At 60.2% G+C, this 19,115-nt stretch overlaps 2 protein-coding genes across 3 annotated transcripts in view; both read right to left on the bottom strand.

Moving 5' to 3' along the window:
• Nucleotides 1-2,319: 2,319 nt before the first annotated feature.
• NEIL2 (nei like DNA glycosylase 2) lies at nt 2,320-9,034 on the bottom strand. Its single transcript, XM_056114363.1, has 4 exons — nt 8,897-9,034; nt 7,248-7,501; nt 3,613-3,809; nt 2,320-2,633 (listed from the first exon to the last, which is right to left on the bottom strand). The coding sequence occupies exons 1-4, from the start codon at nt 9,032-9,034 to the stop codon at nt 2,320-2,322; spliced, it is 903 nt and encodes a 300-aa protein (XP_055970338.1).
• A 2,266-nt stretch (nt 9,035-11,300) lies between these two features.
• GATA4 (GATA binding protein 4) overlaps nt 11,301-19,115 on the bottom strand; it is a 31,343-nt gene continuing 23,528 nt past the window's right edge. For both annotated transcript variants that reach the window (XM_056114209.1, XM_056114208.1), the window contains 5 exons: nt 16,801-16,967; nt 16,105-16,230; nt 12,777-12,864; nt 12,556-12,704; nt 11,301-12,412 (listed from right to left, as the gene is read on the bottom strand). In XM_056114209.1, the coding sequence (XP_055970184.1) occupies nt 12,230-12,412; nt 12,556-12,704; nt 12,777-12,864; nt 16,105-16,230; nt 16,801-16,967 (713 nt within the window). In that variant the 3' untranslated portion in view covers nt 11,301-12,229. The remainder of the gene's footprint in view (nt 12,413-12,555; nt 12,705-12,776; nt 12,865-16,104; nt 16,231-16,800; nt 16,968-19,115) is intronic.

Genomic DNA, 19,115 nt, shown 5'->3' with positions numbered 1-19,115 from the left:
GGGAAGGGCCCAGCCAAGGCCCGTGGAGGCTGGCACCAGTGGGGCCACGCAGAAAGGGGACCGGAAGCTGCATCGAGCAACTGTGGTTTGAACCAGGCCAGATGCCTTTCATCTGGGTCAGAATTTCTATTAGAAAACGACCAAATCATCGCTTGAGAAACCAGCTGGGAACCAACTGGCCACCGAGCTGCCACCAGAGGAGACCCTGGCAGAGCCGACTGGAGCCGCCTCGTCCTTGTTCCTCTGCGCGCTTGCCTCTTTTGTTTCCCCGCACGCCCACCTGCTCGTCTGAGCCGTCTAGCCCACGGTGGGACGGCCCCAGACCCTCACAGGCCCTACTTCTCTGGGGCGTGGGGATAAGCCACCCGCCCCTCTCAGCAGCTTCCTCAGGAAACCCGGCTGCGACGCTCCCTCTCCCAGGTCCCCAGCCCCGTCTCTCCTCTGACCTTCCTCTGCTGAGCTGCTCACACCCCCAGGACGCATTGTGAGGGAATTCTCGGAGGTCGTCTCCTGCCGAGTCCTTCCACTGCAAACTGCATGAGGATGCGTGTCAGGATGGTGGAGCAGGGAGGTCAGGGCAGGGGATATGAACGCTGTGGCCTTCGGAGGCCACCAAAAGCAAATCTTTAAAAGTTCTCACAGGAAGAATGTTTGATGTTGGCTAAATGTGTTCTCATTTTCTTCGCAGAATATACATTATCAAATCACTTTGTGCGTTCTAATGTACCCATTATCTCAACTAAACTGGTCATAAATGCTGATCCTAAAGTAAAATTCCGCAAAGGGACAGAGAGTTCACGGTTAGGGCACTAGCCTTGTATGTGGCTGAGTCCTCCGGGTGTAGCCCAACCCCACCCCACCCCCAAATTCCACGGGTCTTTTAAAAAAAAAGAAATCAAAGTGGGCTTTCTGGCATTGGAGAAGGCTTCTCCACTAGCCTGGGGCCATGGCTCAGGGGTAGAGCACCTTCCTCACATGCCAGGCTCCCGCGGTGGAAAAAAAAAATCATCTGTCCACTCCGTGAAGGGCCCTAGAAGACGCTCTTTGGGATTGGAGCCTCCTTCCCAGTTATTCCCAGAGTTCAAACACAGATCCCAGCCTAGACTGGCCCCATTCACGGCCTCTGAACAGGTCTATCTGAGACTCATCCATCTGCCAGCTCATCCCCTGGCTCCCGGCCAGCTTCCTGCAACTTGGAAATACCAGGGGCACATTTTTACACCATCTGTAGTTTTTACCTGCAAGTATCGACATTTCAACACCAGAAGCAACTGGCTGCACTGTTTCTAGCACCGGCTCTGAAGCAGTGTTTGCTGTGTGAAGCAAAGGGAAACTGGCAGGGAGAACTGTCTCCTGGCATCCAAGTTCCTATGGGAAGGCCCCAACTTAAGGGGCCACTAAAAAATAGGGCCTTTTAAGAGTCATTAAATGTGGATGGCAAGATGAGGTCCTAGTCCAGTGAGACTTCATCCCTGTGATCATCACAGTGGCCGAGAATGGGGCTCTGTGAGGGGGGTCCATCTTCCCACATGTGAGCTCCGGCTCTGACCTGACAGCCTGCCTGCATGTGGAGGTATCATGGGGTGTCCCGGCTAAGCAGAGAAAGTGCAGCCATGCATGAGGTGGACTGGGCTGGAGGCAAGCAGATGGGCTGCTGCTCAAGGGCGGCAAGTGGGTGTAGACTGGCTCACAGTCCCGCCAGGCAGTCATCGCTCCCTGCTGCTGCTCCCTTCTGCAGCCCTGTGCCGGCCCTGCTCCCAGCACACTCGCTCCTGGCACTAGGACCCTCTGCTCAACAGAATACCGTGACAAAGGGCTTCACTTCTGCATCCCTGGTCTGGTTTCTCACAAGAAACCACCCGTGGGTGTTCATGTACTGCCAGATAATCACCCATGGGTGTGCCCTGCTATGTAGGAACCCACGGGGGGTGTCTCTGCCCTGCCTCTGGCTTCTCAGCTGAGCAACAAGTGAGCAGGCGGAGGTCGGAAGCCGCTTTTTCTACAGCCCACTGGGCACACAGGAGTAGTGGGCAGCCCGACCCCCACCCCATGCTGCCAGGACCCTCCTCCCAGGGGACAGACAATTAAGGGGTGAGCCTGAGCCCAAACAGGCAAGCTCAGGCGGTGACTTCATGAGCACGGGGGCGGTGGGCTGTTCACAAAGGCTGGATCCAAAACCATTTTTATTCTGCCGCAATGGGACTCCAGCCCTGTGCCTCGGGGTGTGCAAGTTTGCACCCCTCACAATGGTCGAATCCCACAGCAAGTGTGGAGGCAAGCAAGACCCAGCCCCTGACAGACCTCCCCCCACTCCGGGCCCTAGGAGGCCTCCCGCTGGCCCTGCTCCTCCAGAGGCACTTGGGGTTGGCACTGTGGGCACCACCAGGTGAGCCTCTGCAAGCCCCCTGGTGGGCCCAGGGCCTCCCTCTGGACCGGGTGGCCATCAGGGCAGTGCGCTTTCTGGTAGATGTGCGTGTGCTGCCGGCGGCCCTGGGTCTTGCCACGGAGCCAATCTGCGCTGAATGCCAGGGCCTGATCCAGCAGTGTCTCCAGCTGGGCCCGGCTAAGCACGGAGCCCAGTGAGAGTGGGTGTACCCGGGCCTCATACAAGGCTTCGTTCTTGATGACATTCCCTGGGACAAAGACAGAACAAAGCAGTGAGTGACGTCGAGCATGCCCGGGTACCCCAGCATCGCCCCGTCTCCAGCATGAGGGCTGGACTGGCAGGCGTGACCGCTCACCTACACCAGCTGACCCTGGGAGTCCCTCCTCTGTGAAATGAGGCTCCTTTGCATCCTTGCTCTGGGGAGCAGTGAGGGCCCCAGCCCAGGGGGAGAGAGGTGGGCCCTGGGGGTGAGGAGCAGGCACCCAGGCACCTAGGGGATGATGGGAGGATGGCACCACAGCCCTGCACCCTAATCAGCAGCTCTTCCACTTTCCAGGCCTCTCCGTGTCCCCACTGTGGGACGGAACCCGGAGGCCTGGCTGGAAAGACTGAGCAAGGCGGGGGGTGGGGGCTGCAGCTCGTGTGGCACCTGCCCAGGGCTGCTCCTGTCCCCCACTGGGGCTCCTCCCACTGTGCCTTTGCTCTGATGGTCACAGCTGTGGAGGCCACATGCTCAGCAGGAGACGCTGTTACCGTGACAGCCCCAGAGATCCCCTGGAGGGGCTGCAGCCTTTCCACTCACAGGCTACCTCCTGTGCTAATGCAGGCTGGGCCTTGCGGGCGGCCCCAACGCGGTCCCTGGTGGTTTATGTGCTGCTAGTCCCTTGCTCCATCTGAGCTCTGGGGCCTGGGCAGGAAGCCAGCTCACACACTGACACACCTGCCTGGCCGTGCAAGGCCCCACGTCCAGCCCCTGGCACTACAGCGCCCTGACCACTGTGAAGTGTGGACACTATGAAAGCACTGGATGCTGTGGGGGACATACCCACGGTGCTCAGGACAGACTCCTGGCTTGGCTTGGGGGACCACATGGGATCCCGGGGAACAAACCAGGGTAAGCTGTGTGCAAACCAAGAGCTCCCCACCCCCACACCCCAAAACAGAAGGAGAAGCTTAAAGGGGGTCATGTGGTCCCTGAGCCCCCCCCACACACACACACACCCTACCTAGGCCCGAGAAGTGCCTCTGATCCATCAGCGTGTAGCAGACGGGTCTCGCCTGGCCCAGTGCCTCCAGGGCTTGTCCTCGTTGGAACATCTGTGATAGAATGTCAGAGGCAGCTGTGCCCATGGGCCCCGGGCCCCAGGTCAGTTGACAGGCGTAGAAGGTCAGGAAGCTGCCACCTACGAAGCGCAGGAGCAGCCTGGAAGGAAAGAGCCAGCAGGGTGGGGGGCTGTATAGGGGAAGGGGCTCTGCTGGATTCTGCTGAACCCAGTCACTCTGAAGACTCAGCTGGTCGCAGGCCCCGCTTCTGGTACACGCTCACAGCCCTGTAGCCACCGAGAGTCGAGTGCGGGGTCCATCCCACATCCCCTGGTCCCATGCTGTCGGGAACAGCCCAGCACAAATCTCCACCCCCCAATAACTAGCAACTGAGAAGATGCCCAGGTCTTACAAAAAGGAAAGAACTGGGAAATTTGGACATAAGGAAAGGAAACAGGGCCAGAGCGAAGTACAAGCAGGAGGAGTTTCCTTCCTCCTAACAGATCCAGGCTTTACCTCTGGCACCCCGTAAGCTCCCCTGAACCCTGCCATGAGTGATTCCTGACCGCAGAATCAGGAACAAGCCCTGGGCACACTGCACCAAAACAACCAGGGCTGAGGGCTTGAGAAAGAAGCCACATCTGCGATGGGGACGCCGGGTGTCGAGCAGCGCAGAGATGGCTCAGAACCTTCCAGACAGGAGCTGCTGCAAATAGGGGTGGACGTGCTCCAGCAACTCACGCTTGAAATATGTCCAAAGAACACACAACACCCCCCAGGAGAGATTCACGTGCACCCACGTCACCACAGCCTGATTAACAGCTGAGATCTGGAGACGCCCCAAGCACCCAAGGAGAGCTGGGCTGGGGCAAACTCACAGGAGCTACGGCTGGGCGGGGAGAGACGCTAGGGCTGAGCAGGACCAGGCGTGGCACGCAGTGGCTGTGGCAGGAAGAGGAGAAGACAGCTTGCCTTTTGCAGAGCTCCCCGACCCCCGGAAGGAACTGGAAAGGGTTGTGCGAAGCTAAACACAAGAAAGACCCACAGCAGAGTCTTCACTGAGAGACAGATGAGAAGGGAAAGTGCCCAGCAAAGCCCAGCAGAGACCCGAGGCCCAGCCAGAATGGCGAAACTGCAGGCACCGGGAGGGTTCTGACCTCAGGCAGCGGCTGTGCTGTGGGAACAGGACCACCCTAGCGTCTCACCCTCTCCTCACACCCCGCAGCCCTCGGGGCTCAGATATCCCACCTCTCAGCTCCGTTCCACATTCTGATTCTGCCTGGACCTGAGGGGTGACCCATGCCCCTCTAATGCACCGTCGCTTTAAATGGCAACTTCATGGAAATGGCCCATGTGCCCCAGCACAGAGCTCGGAGCTGCCTGAGAAAGAAGCAATGAGGTCACCACATAACCAGCAAACTCATGCCAAAAGATGGAGTGCACCATCACATGAGGCCCCTGTGTGCATTCCAGTTCTTCTTCCTTTAATTTATGACCCTCACTGCTAAGATCGGACCTACGTAGGTCCACATCTAGGTTTCGGGACCCATCACAGTTCAGTGAACGTGATGTTTAGCCAGCCCTCATGCGTGCCATCATCTATTCTGAGGACATTTGGGGGACAGACACAGTGGCCACGGCCAGCTGCCTTCTTCCTCCAAGCTAACCTCAGCCCTAACTTGGCAAAATCAACTTCTTCCCGGAAGGCAGATATGGGCCAGGGGAAAGACACCTGCCTGGCACACAGCCGACGGGGTCTGATCCCCAGCACTGCACAGGGGCTCCTGGGAACTGCCAGGAGGGATCCCAGAGCACAGGGGGTGAGACCCCCACACCAAGGAGAATCAAGTGTTTCCCATCCTCTATGCAGAAACGAACCTTTCCTTTCTGGGGCCACATTTGTTAGTGTTCCAGACTGACGGCTCTGTGCTCAGGGCTGACTCCTGGCTCTGTGCTCAGGGATCTCTTCTGGCTCTGTGCTCAGGCAGGGCTCACCCCTGACTCTGTGCTCAGGGCTCACTCCTCGCAGGCTCAGGGAACCATATAGGATACCGGGGATTGAACCCAGGTCAGCTGCGTGCAAGGCAAACACCCTCCCTGCAGTACTATCACTCAAGCTGGTAGGGATTCTTTAAGTCAACACTGCCCAAATAAAAATTATCTTTGCACCAAGCAAGTCTTAAAAAAAATTTCATTCAGAGAAGCAAATTCCCCTCCTCTCCCTGCTTCTTGTCCCTTTGCTATGGCTGTGATGGGAAAGGGACCCATCTGGCTGAGCCTTGGGTGGGTCTTTCTCGACATGTGGGGTCTCTGGTTAAGTGTTTTAATCAACCTCACCCATTGCCTCTGAGAGCATATCTGAGAAGCAGCGTGAAGTGGGGGCCTGGCTGGTGAGGGTCCCCTCTCCCTTATGGGGAACACACCCAAAACGGCTGGGAACTGCCAGGAAGGTGGCGAAGGCCACGCTCTGGCTCAGGCTGGAGTCAAGCCAGTGAAGGCCAGGGAAAGCTCTGCACCTGGCCATGCTGGGGGAAGCTCCAGAGGATGGGATCTGGGGAACTCTACACATCCCCACATTGCCCACACACACACACACACACATACACTCACACATTGTCACACACACACACACACACACGTGCACATTCCCACATCCCACATGCAAGTACACTCACACATGGCCTCACGCATGCACACACACACTCTCACAGGGACTGAACCCTTTCTGCTGCTCACCCTCCGGACCCTCTTTGTCTGTCTGTCCCCATGTGCAGCAATGAGCAAACTGAGGTATAAAGCCCACGGGACCCCAAAGCTCGGGGCTCACTGCCCTCAGACGGCACCTTTACCACCCAGAGCATCAGGCCACAGAGACAGCCCAGCTCGGACAGAGGGTGGGCCGGGGGTCACTCACAAAGGGTATGGGCCCGACGCTACAAACACAGACATTTCAGGACTTTAGGAAGCAACCGGGAAGGAGAGCAAGGACTGAGCAGCACAAAAACCAAGGATGCAGGGGTGGGGTACCATGAAGTACCCTGCTTCACAGTCAAGGACCACAGAGTGTCTGCCAGCCACAGGCCCATCACCACGTCAAGGTCATAGCTGGACTCAGCACCCCTGGTGGTGGGGCACCTGCTCCCTGACGCCAGCCACGCTTCCCCCAGAAGCTAATGGGGACCCTCATGTCACAGACCAAGAGAGTAATCCCCACAAGAACATGAAAAGCTGGAGCAAGGGCCAGAGCCAGGGTCCAGCGGGGAGACAGCTGACCTTGGCTTGGGTCCCCAGCCTGCAGGAGCAATGCTGAGCATTGCCCAGGGTGGCCCAAAAGCAAAAACAGAATGGAGCATCTCTGGGCGCCCAGGACAGAGCACCCCACATGTGTTGAGAACAACCCAGTGGGCACCGGCACTTGGGGACACCCCAATTCAGTGTGCAAACACCGTGACCCAGTGCAGAGAACCCAAATAAACAGCACAAGGAACAACCACCCATATCCCAAAGAATTCCAGCTGAGAGACAGAGCGCCCCACTCAGGGGTGCAGATCCTGGCCATGGTCTCCCACCGTGCCCCCAGTCCACTGGCCTGACTCACCTGGGAGCGGGGTCCCTCCAGTCGCCCCGCTTGTTGGCCTGGGTGGCCCTGGAGAACTCGTTCCTGCGGATGCTGCCAAACAGGCCGAAGCGCACCTGCAGCCACGTACCGGCTGCATTCCCGCCACACCGGGCAGAGTCTTCCTGGCCACCAGGACCCTCCCGCTGCACCTCTGGCCCAGAGGGCTCAGGTGCACTCTGGCCTCTAGTTTCTTCATCCGGATCAAACCTAAGGAACAGGATCTTCCCGTGGACCTGGAGGAAAGCCAGGGGCCTCAGCCTCTGCTGCGGGCAGTGTCCGTCCCTCACCTCCTCCCAGCCTGAGGGGGCCAGGTGGGACACAGAGAGGCATCCAGGTCTCTGGAGGGTCACCCTCGCCCACATGAGGACAGAAACCACCAGCCATGAGCAGAGCCTGAGAGCGCTACACTTGTCTGGGGCTGGGAACCACACCCACCCTGCCAGGGAATCCCAGGGGTTCCCTGGGCTGGCCTGTGTCTTCCTGTTTCCCCCAGCATTGCTGGCCGGGACCTGCTCTGCCGTTTGAGCCACACCCTCACTGGTGAAAAGACCAACAGCAGCAATCACTTGGTCCCCGATCCACAAACACAGCACCTGAACATCACCTCAGGAAAGCCAGCAGCCTCTTGGCTCATGGACACGGATACAATCTGCAGCCAGGGCCCTTCGCTGTCCCCACCCTCACCCCCCACAGGGCAGTCACTCAGGATTCTGGGTGCTCCCTGGTGCCGGAACCCCGTGGCTGCATACAGGGCGAGCACCGCACTCTCTTCCTGCCAGTCGTGGCTACACACCAGCCAATATTCACGCAATCTGCGCTCACCCACTGCCAAGCTGGCAGGCCTCGCAGGGATTTAGGCTTACAGGTGGATTGTTGACAGGGCCCAGAGTCCTGGTGCTGGCCAAGGAAGACCCAAGAATTCAGCTCGGTTGGGGCAGGGTGCAGGTTCCATGCCCAGCACCCCACCTGCCCCCCCCCCACAACTCACCAGGAGTGACCCCGAGTGCAGAGCCAGGAGAGGTCCCCAAATTGAAACCACAAGAAGCTGAGCTCATTTGCTGAAGTGGAAAGTGTCTCAGCGAAAGGAAGTGAGAAAAGGAAGCCGCAGAGAACGTTCTGGCTGCTTAGGCCTGTTTTCCGACCTAGTACTCAGAACTATGACACGTGGGTTACAGTCCAAGGCGGCTGGGGTTTAGGGTACTTGCAGGCCTGTTGGAGGGCCCGGGAGATCCTGAGTGGCACGGCGGCGCCCTAAGCATCTCAGGTGGGGGGGTCCAGAGCAGGGACGAGGCTCCAGCCTCGCGGGCAGCGACCCTTACTGGATCCTAGCACCCCTGGCAAGGCCCCGGGGCCACCCCGAGCACTACTCGCTTGGCCCCACATGACCCCGCTCTGGGGGAGGGTCCCGCGAGAGAAACTCTTCCCCCCACACACATTTTAAGCACCACACAGCCTGTGCCAGCGGGGCCTGCCCCAGCTACACCAGATGGTCAGCTGACACCACGGGGCCAGGGGGAGCCCCCCCGCCCCCGCAAAAATGCCTTCCCGCAGGGCTCCAGAGCAAGCTAGGTCACCCCGGGCCGCGGACACATGGGCACCTGGGAAGGGCGGTCCGGCAGGGCACTCACCCGGGTGTCCATCAGCCGCAGGCCCTGCAAGGCGGCCGGCTCCAGCTTCCTGGTACTGCCCCCGGCGCTGGCCACGCGCTGCCCCACGAAGGGCGACACTCGCTGGTGGAACACGCGCACGGACGGGCCTTCGGGCATGCCTGCTGCAGAGGGGCGTGTTGAGGGCACGCTGAGCTGTCCCCGCCACCCTGGCCGGTGGCCACCGCTGCCCGTGGTCACCGCCGCGTCCTCCACGGGGGCAGTTAGGACTCAACCACCCCAAACCTGCGGGCCCCTGGCACCAGCCCACCGCGTCTCACCTGTGAGTGCTAGCCGTGCGGAGTCCTGGGAGGGAGGCAAAGCTGCGACAGCCCAGCTGCCAGTGTCCACGGCCCTGGAAGTGCCACCAAGCCTAGGCCTGCCCGGAAGCACGTGACCCGGGGCACGTGGGAGCAGCCAATCCTGGGCCCGCCCGGGAGCATGTGACCGGGGCACGTGGGAGCCAAATCCTGAGCGTGCCCTGGGAGCACGTGACCCCTGGGAGGCTCGAGCAATCCTGAGTCGGCCCTGTGTGCACGTGACTATGGGCATGGGCTGTGCAGCCAACCCTGACTCTGCCGTGTGTGCATGTGATGAGGGCACGTGAGCAGAACCCGCCAATCCTGACTGCCCTTTGCACATGCTCGGGGTACTGGGGGGTTGAAAGCGTCACCAATCATACACCTGCCCTGGGCACGTGACCAGGCACGCGAAGGAGAGGAAGGAGACGTGCAGCCAGACGGCATGCCATTGCACATGTTCCGGTATGCATTCCAGGCTCCTGCGTTGGGTCCTGGGCCCTCCCGAGCCAACTTCTGCTGGGGGCTGGCGGGGCGGAGGGGGCGGCTGCCGCCCCTGGAGTCACTTTCCAAGCACCCCTGACTTGGCATCAGCTGTAGGACCTGACGTAGGCAGGACACTGCCAGCCCCCCCCCCCTGCCCTGAGGCCCCTTAGGCCCTGTGGGGTGTCCCGCTGCAGGCAGTGGGGGACAAGGGCGACCAGTGGCAGGAGTGACCTCGCCGGGCGGGGCAGCGGCGCCTGAGCGAAGCCCCTGACCCGGGTGGGCACCGAGAGCCCAGGAACGGGTCAACGTGGGGTCCTGCTGGGAGAGCAGCGGCGGCAAGCACAGCCCGGGAGCCGTGTGTCTGCCCCGGGAAGTCAGGCCAAGGTCAGTGGCAGTGTCGGCAGTGGAGCTGGAGAAAGGACTGCCCACTACTGGCCTTGCCCCCGTCCTCAGCACGACAGACGCTCCTTGTAGCGGGTGGGCGGAGCCACCCCCGAAAGAAGGCACAGCTCCCACTGATGATGGACACGGACACGGTCCTCCCAGTTGTTCATCGATTTGCTCGAGCGGGCCCAGTAACGTCTCCATCATGAGACTTGTTACTGTGTTTGGCATATGAATACGTCACGGGGATCTTGCCAGGCTCTCGGAGAGGGGCGGAGGAATCGAACTCGGGTCGGCCATGTTGGCTGCTTGTAAGGCAAATGCCTTACCGCTGTGCTATCACTCCAGCCCACTGATGATGTAAATACTTTTTTTTTTTTGCGTTTTTTGGGTCACCCAGCGATGCACAGGGGTTACTCCTGGCTCTGCACTCAGGAATTACTCCTGGCAGTGCTTGGGGACCATATGGGATGCTGGGAATCGAACCGGTCGGCCATGTGCAAGGCAAATGCCCTACCCGCTGTGCTATTGCTCTAGCCCAATGCAAATACTCTTACCGGACAGTCTCTGAGCTGTCAGTTCAGAAGCTAACCCTGACCTTGGCCGGATTCTCAAGTACACCTTTTGGGGAGCTATTCCTGGCACAGTGCTCAGAACCCTGTGGATTCTCAACTGCACCTTTCGCAGAGCTGCTCCTGGCACTGCTCAGTCCCCTGTGGATTCTTTACTACACCTTTTGCAGAGCTGCTCCTGGACAGTGTTCAGTCCCGTGTGGAAGAGGTTCCAGCTGGGGTCTCTCACACCCCAGGCATGAGTGCCAGCCCGGGACACCTCTCCCTGGCCCCCAGGTCCACATTGGGCCCTCCCCAGGATCATCCACAGCTGCCTGCGACCAGTGCCTTGCTGATCAGGAGCCCACATCACCTGATGAGAAGGGAACCCCCCATTTCTAGCTGTGTGGGAGTCCCAGAGCACCTCCAAGTGGCCCTGGAAACAGTATTCACCGCAAAGACGGGCTGCGTGGGGCTCAGAGCTCCCAGAAGACAGATGGACATTCCCCATTCGGCTTTGTGGCTGAAGGTTCAGACCCCTTCCTGGGCCATGGCAGTTGGGCAGTGGGGACTGGAGTTAGGAGTGGGGCCAGACTGTGTCCCCACGGGCGCCAGTGCCTAGCACCCAGTTCCCCCAGCAGGACGAGAGAGGAAAGAGTACAGATAAATTTATTAGTTAAATACTGATTTTACAACCATTTCACCTTAAGACAATGTTAGCAGGCTGTGGGTTAGGGAAGGTACACAGGGCGGCCTTCATGGAGAAAACGATGTCAGTGGTGATCAAAACAGAATCTCGGCTGAAAGACATTTTCTGCTATGGCAGGATGGAGAGGGGGGCTGGGTGCGGGAGAGGGCATGGGAAGGCCACGGTCAGCACTGGCCGGGCGGGGGAGGGGGGGCAGGAGGAGAAGGCCAATTCCAGAACATTCCTCAGCAGCGCAGTGCTTGGGGGCTCTTGGGCATCTCACTGATCTTGCTTCCCATGAGTTTGGGGGGGTCGGGGGGTTCCTGCTTTAATTCATATCACACACCCCCAGCTTCCCCCATCCCAGACAAAGGCCCTTGGCGGGCCCCCAGGGGTGCATCTCAGAAGTCCCCGCAGACACAGAGCGAGGCATGATTCTGACACGGACTCCTGGCCGTGCGAGTGAGCACGGGGCATGGTCTGGGTCAGAACTGCCGCCACCAGCCAGGGACAGCGGAGAGGGGAGCCCAGTCTGTCCCCAGGACGGAGGGGGCGAAGCGGGGGTGGGAGGCGGCCTGGCCCCCCTGTCGCATGGAGCATTCAGTAACACAAGTGCCCCGTGTCTGCATGAGGTCCACAGCGGCCGCGGGGCGTGCCGAGTCTGCAGGGAGTGTTGGGTGCACCCGGAGAGGCTCAAGGACGCTCGCGGGGGGGCGGGCGGGGAACCAGGCCGGAGTCTCTGGCCCCCTAGAAGGGCTCCTGGTCCCCACCTCGAGGGTGTGTGCTCAGAGCCGGCGCCGCACCCCCGCCAGGTGACTTCAAGTTTCTTCCCAGTTGTGGAGTCGCTGCAGGCGGAGCAGGCCGGACCCCCGGCCCGTCCACTCGGCGCGGGCATCAGGAGGGGGCCTTAGGCCGTGATGATGTCCCCGTGGCTGTCGGTCAGGGCCAGGCTGTTCCAAGGGTCCTGCTTGGAGCCGGCCTGCGGGGACTGGCTGACCGAGGACGTGTAGCCTTGCGGGGAGAGCTTCAGGGCCGAGAGGGCGGGGTGCAGGGGGGGTCCGTGGGCAGACATGGCGCTCACGGAGAAGCTCTGAAAGGCAGAGTGGAGTGAGGTCCAGGTGCCGCCCCAGCCAGTCCCACTCCCATCCTGAAGACCCCGGCCAAAGTACCCCCACTCAGCAGCCTGGGCAGTGCCAGCTATGCTCGTGAGTCCTCCACCCCACCCCTCCGTACCTGGGAGATGGAGCTGCTAGGCCCATAGTGGGCCGCCAGCCCGGGCTCTGTCTTGATGGGGCGCAGCTCCTCACTGCCACTGGCCGCCCCGCTGCTGGCAGTGCTGGGCGCTGAGCTGGCGGGGGGCAGGCTCTCGGCACTGGAGGGACCTGTCAGAGGGCACTGTGAGCACCAGGACGGGGTATGCAGAGTCCCTGCCCAGGGCCCGCCCTTCCCCTCACCTGCCGGCGTCTTGGACTTGTTGAGGTTCTTGGGCTTCCGTTTCCTGGTCTGGATCCCCTCCTTCCGCATGGCAAGAGGCCGGGGCACCTAAGGGCGGAGGATACTCCCTCAGCAGGATCCCAGGGCCCACTGAAACCAACCCAGGGGTATGGAGTGGCTGCAGGGCCCTAAACCCCACAAGGGAGGGTGCGCTCCACTGAGCACCAAGGGGCCAGCCAGGCCCTGCAGGGAAGGTCTGAAGACAGTTCCTCCCATCTAGAGGTGCTCGGTCTACTGGGACAAGAACTGGGAAACAGCCAGACTCCTTAGAGGCACAGAAGGAAGAATCCCGAGCTAGTTTTGGAAGAGGAACACGGTACGTGCAATCTAGGAAGGCTTCTGGGGGAGGTGATGCCTGACCAGTAGGCTTTCCCGCGACACACAGAGCTTTCGTCTGTTTGCCATGGGGACACTGGGCACATGGAAAGGATCATTCCAGTGACTCAGCAGGCAGCAAGCAGTGTGGGGGCAGAGGAGGCCATGCCGGGAGGCCCAGAAACCAGTGTCCACAGAGACCCAAAAAATGGGAATGTGCTCTGTACCCCAGTGGTAAGGCTTTTGCCTTGCAGGCAGCCAGCCTGGGCAAGCTGGGTTCGATTCCTCCACCCTTCTCGGAGAGCCCGGCAAGCTACCGAGAGTATATTGCCCGCACGGCAGAGCCTGGCAAGCTACCTGTGACGTATTCAATATGCCAAACACAGTAACAAGTCTCAAAAAAAATGGAGACGTTACTGGGCCTGCTCGAGCAAATCGATGAACAACGGGAGGACAATGTTGTTGTTTGTTTGTTGCTCTGCACCCCGATGTCTGATCAGGACTTGGTGCCTCCCACACGTGGCACCTTGGCCTGAGAAAGGCCACGCCCACGGGGACCCACGGGGACAGGTGGGGCTGGGGATCTGATGCAACAGTGCCCCCAGCATGCATGGCCGCTGACCCCAGCTTCCGCTCAGCAGGGATGCGGGGGGCAGAACCCCACCTTTGCCCTCACGGTGGGTTCCTGCACTGTGTGCAGTGGGGCGCAGGATGACCCCGGAACCCTTTACCTCTCCCCTCTTTCCCCGTGTGCATGACCAAAGTCCCCAGCTTCTGACCCCAACCCCGCAGCTATCCCCTTTCTGCTCTTCTCTCCAGATCTGGCCACTCCAGATGCGTCTGTCCAGTGTCTGTCCTGTGCGAGTGGCCGGCATCTCCCCAGTCAAGGTGCCGCAGGGCCCAGCACAGACAGTGCCGCAGCTGCTGCCCTCCAGCCAGCTGTCTGGTCGCCTCCCCGGGTCTGTCGTGAATGCACGTCAGCATGCGTGCACACAGCCGGGGCCTTGCCTCCGTGCCTCCCAGTTTTTTGTGGACAATCTTTCAGTTTGTTTTTGGGTGCTCAAGACTCTGTTCTTAGGAGTCACTCCTCCTGGCAGGCTTTGGGGGGATCTACGGGGTACCAGGGATCGGATTGAACCCAGGTCAGCTGCATGCAAGGCAGACACCCTCCCCGCTGCAGCCAAAGGACAATCTAACACCTGCACAGCAGCCCTGAGACTCTGGAACTCCCCAACAGAACCAATGTCTCTCCCCATCTTCCTCCTGAACAAAGCAGTGTTGCCTCGGGGCCAACACTTCTTGCAGAAAGAAACAGACCTTCTGAAGCATCGGGAGGAGTGTCCCTAAGACATTTGAGGGGACTGTGACAAGCAATCAGGAGACTCAGCCCCACTCTCAGGCTGATGCCAATGCCTAAAAGATCTCAAGCATACATCTCCAGAGTACATGTCTGTGCTACCCACATGTGTGCCTGTATGTGTGCACACCTGTATATGTCTGTGCCTGTGTATGTATATGTGTGCACACCTATAAGTCTGTGTATACATGTCTGTGGGTGAGTGCCTGTGTGTACATGCCTGTGTTTGCCTGTGTGTGTACATACCTGTGTGTGAGTGCCTGTGAGTACCCATGTGTGTACATACCTGTGTATGAGTACCTGTATGTGAGTGCCTCTGTGTATGCCCGTGTGTGTGTATGCCAGCGTGTGCCCAGGTATATACATGCTTGTGCTGCCTGTGTGTGTGCATGCCTATGTATGCATTCCTGTGTGTGTGTGCATGCCTGTGTGTGCGTGTGCCTGTATGTGGCACTCAGTTCACTCAGGCTTTCAGCGGCATGGCCTTGTGCACTGGGGACAGTGCAGACCATGGATAGTTGGTGCCACTTAATACAGCCACAGAGCAGCTCCAGCCATGTTTCTGTTTGTTCGGGGGCTCCAGCCAGCAACGCTCAGGGCTTAGCCAAGCACTCCTGGGGTTGCTGGGAACTCCGGGGGCTGCCGGGAACGGACCCCGGGCTGGCTGTGTGCAAGGCCACACTCCTGCCTGCTGCACTATTGCTCGAGCGCCAGTAGAGCCACTTTCTCCTGGGCTGGCAGGAAATTTCAGCAGCTTAGCCTCAGCCGGCAGGCCAGCAACTGAAAGCCACTGTGTACTTTATACTGTTACACACACTTCTTTGGTTTGGTTTGTTTAATTTAAATGATATTTGAAGTCAGACTTTCCACCTGGACCGCTGAAAAAGGAACAAAAGGGGAAGCAGCCATGCCCCCTCTGGGGGTGCCCATGAACCAACGGTGTTCTACTTTTGTGTGGGAAGAAGACTATGGGGCACAGGGCAGGGCTCAAAGCCTGGAGCTCGAGGCCAGCACTGCAGGGACCCCAGGCACTGCTGACAGCGGCCCTGGTGCCGACCAGGAACAGCCCCGGGCACCAAAGCCCCCAAACCAGCAAGACCAAAGAATGGGGGGCCACATGCTCTGTGCTGTGTTCTACATGTGACTAAAAACCAAACTCTTAGAGAAACTGTTCTGAATGAAAACATAAGGACTTTACAGGGCAGCGTGACCAGACAACGGGTAGGTCAGTCCCGTGTATCGCCCACAGTGGCCCGAAGTCATCCCTGAGTACCACTGCGTGTGGCGCAAAAACAGACGAAACAAACCCACTCGAAGACTCTGGCGGCTCTGAACTAAGGGAAAGTCCACCCTTCTCCTAACACACACGCATACTGGTCTTTACTTCCTTTTCTGGACTTTTCATATACTCGTGTTAAATGTCGCCTGAATACAATCAAATATGTCTGACTTCTCCCTGGTGGCTTAAGAGTTTGGCAAACTTGCTCCAGAAGTTCTCCTGCAGTTGGGGACTGGTCTTGCTCGCAGGGTCCTCGGGAGCCCAAGGCAGCTAGGGGACAGCAGGCAGCCAGGCCTGGGGCAGGGGGGCGGGGAGGAGGTGTGGGGGGACGACTCACGCCATGGAGCTTCATGTAGAGACCGCATGCATTGCACACGGGCTCGCCCTCAGCGTTGCGGCGCCACAGGGTAGTGGTGGTTGTCTGGCAGTTGGCGCAGGACAGGCCCACACGGCGGGAGGCAGACTGTGACACGGGAGACAGGGAGTCAGGAGACCCCACGGCCACCTCACACCAGGGGCACCCGCTGCCACGCCCGGGTGTGCGATGCCCCCCACCCCAGCCCCAAGTCAGTCGGGGTCTGGCTCAGGGCCTGTGAGGAGCTCAGCAGGCGCAGGTTGCCCGAGTGGACGGCAGGTGCCGGAGAGTGGTGGCCTCCAAATTTGCCCTGTCCATTTCCCCCACTGGTCAAGGCCCAACTGTGGGCCGGGGAGAGCCTCAAAGGGCACACACGTGGGAACGCCCAGTGCTCAGAGCACTGAGGGCCATAGCCCCAGGCCAAAGGAACCTGCAGATAAGTCGGGGGGGGGGGGGGGCAGCTCCCAAGAAGGATGCTGCCCTCCCACGCAGGGCAGGGTGGACTGTCAGGACCCCATGCTGACCTAAAGGCAGGAGAAGGGCAGGTAAGACTGGAAGCCAAAGGCCAAGGGAGGCTATTGCTGCATGCTGAGCTGTGGCCAGGGCGTGGCAGGGAGTGAGGGGTGCCCGGGGGTGCCCGGGAGGGAAAGTATCAGGGCCCGGCTGGGGGCTCCTCACCAGGCGACGCTGCGGCTTGATGAGGGGCCGGTTGATCCCGTTCATCTTGTGATAGAGGCCACAGGCGTTGCACAGGTAGTGGCCGGTTCCATCCCGCCGCCACAGCGGGGTGGACATGGCGCCGCAGTTGACACATTCTCTGCCTTCGGAGAAATCGTCGAACATATCTGCGGGGGGAAGCAAGGGAGCACTCGCATGGGAGCCCGTCCCCGAGACCCTCTCTCCCCCCTTTGGGCGAAACATGGTCCCTGCCGGGGGGGGCGGGCGGGGAGGGAGAATGGGCAGGCACTGGAGGACAGCCAAGGCGCCCCAGAGCCAGACAGAGCGCCCGACAGGCCCATCCTGTCCAGCTGAGCTGGGTCCCCGAGAACCACAGCGTAGCTCACTCCTCTGCTCTTCATAAACGCCACCAGCCATCCCATGTCTCTGCAGCACAGAGGGCAGCAGGGGAAGGCTGGAGGAGCTGACGGGGCCCCATGGCGCCCTCCCCACCACTACACCCCGCTGCAACTGCAGTGCCATGTCCCCCGCATAGTCTATGTCCTCCGCAGGGCACATTCCGCTGAGTGACACGGTGTCCACTCTGGCCTGTCCTCCTGCCAGGGGCCGGCTGGCTCTCTGGGGTCAGGGCCAGAACTCTGCGCTCGGGGATGTGGGCTGGCAGGGGACCCCACTTCACACAGCAAACAGGTGCCTCCTGAGGCCCCAGCTGTCCTGTGCTGGCCACAGGGAATGTCACCGGCCTCCCCCGCACAAGCCACAGGCCATTCCTGCTCCCCAGGCCTGGCTCCCCCGGAGCTGGACAAGGGAGAGTGGGGGGTGGAGGGGGCAATGGCCAGCCCAGCAGGTGCTGCGGACACTAGGTGGCACCACAGCATGGTGTCCCTCTGTGCTAAGTGACCGCACCAGCTTCCTGAGCCAGCAGGCAGCCCCCAGTCCCAGCCCTGGCCCTAGCCCTGCCCGCCTCATTCTGGAAGATTCTGGCAGGTTTCCCAGAGGACAGATAGAAAACTTTAGCCCAAGATTTTGTGTCCAGTGGTGTTCCGGAGACACTCTGTCTGCCACACCGCATGTCCAGCACTGGTGAAGAGAGGCCCCCCACAAGCCCCTGGGTACTCCCTTCTCCTTCCGGACGCAAGCATGCCTGCCTGAGACAAGCACTCAGAGGGAGGACCCTCCTCTCCTGCTGCATGAGCCATGTCTATACCACGGCCTTGCCGCAGCCCCTGAGCCCCCCTGAGGAAGCCCCCGGCCACTCTCAAAGGGGCCACGCTCGGCTGGCATGTGGGCAGCGGGTCTGCTGTGCCCACTGGCTCATGACCATGCCGCAGGGTGCCACGGCTGAGGGGCCTGAGGGCCAGCGCGGTGATGGATGAATATGGACAAGAAGCCGGATCCCCAGGAAAGGGGCTGCCGTGGACAGTTCTGAAAGGCATCTGAAGGCCATGCTCCTCTGCGCAGCTGCTCTGCCAGACACTGCCCCTGCCCCAATCGCTGCACCTCAGCAAAGGCCCACCCACCAACCTGCTCAGAGAGCCACACGCTGGCATAGGGGCTGGCACGGTGGGAATGGGGAAGTCCAGGCCCCAGTCAGAGACAGAGAACTGCCTCCAGCAGGGCAGCACCATCTCCCCCACCCCACCCCAAGGGGACCCAGAGTGTCACACTGTGTGGGTTTTCCTCTGGGGGGGGTTGGCTTTGTATGCGGGAGCTGAACCCCACAGTCCCTCAGCACGCTGGGAGAGGCCCTGAGTAGGGTCTGCCCCCCAATAAAAACACTTGCCATTAAAGATGAAGACCCCTTGGGGCCAGGACAGCTGCACAGCGGGTAAAGCTCCTGCTCGGAGCAGCCTGAGTCCCCAGGAGGGAGGATCCCTGCGTGCAGAGCCAGGAGGAAGCCCCCAGCACTGCTGGGTGTGGACCCTAAGCCAAGGACACCCCGCCCTGCATTTAAAGTAAAACCCCACCCTACATTTCAAAATGTCCACCTGGAGAACAGCACCAGGGCTGGAGGACTGTATGCTGGAGCCTGGGTTTGAGCCTCAGCCCTGACCTCAAGCAATGAGTCGGGAGTGGCCCCTAGTGCTACTTGGCGTGTCCCAAGAGCTACAGGGGAAAAGAGTTCACATAAGGGATGGAACCCAGCCCTGCCGGGAAGAAGCCCTGACAGATTGGGCCCCAAGGCCCAGCACCAAAAGCCCTCATCCCCATTAAAAACGGAAGCAAAGTATCGACCTCCCGGGCAGCTCGCGTGCACTGGGAGTGGCCCCTTCCTACTCGCTCTCACTCGGCTCACATGAGCGTCTTCTCTCCCC

Source organism: Sorex fumeus, unplaced genomic scaffold, assembly GCF_029834395.1.
Source record: "Sorex fumeus unplaced genomic scaffold, SorFum_2.1 ptg000024l, whole genome shotgun sequence".
Lineage (NCBI taxonomy): Eukaryota > Metazoa > Chordata > Mammalia > Eulipotyphla > Soricidae > Sorex > Sorex fumeus.
Note: the sequence above shows the minus strand (reverse complement) of the source record. Positions and strands in the feature narration are given on the sequence as shown.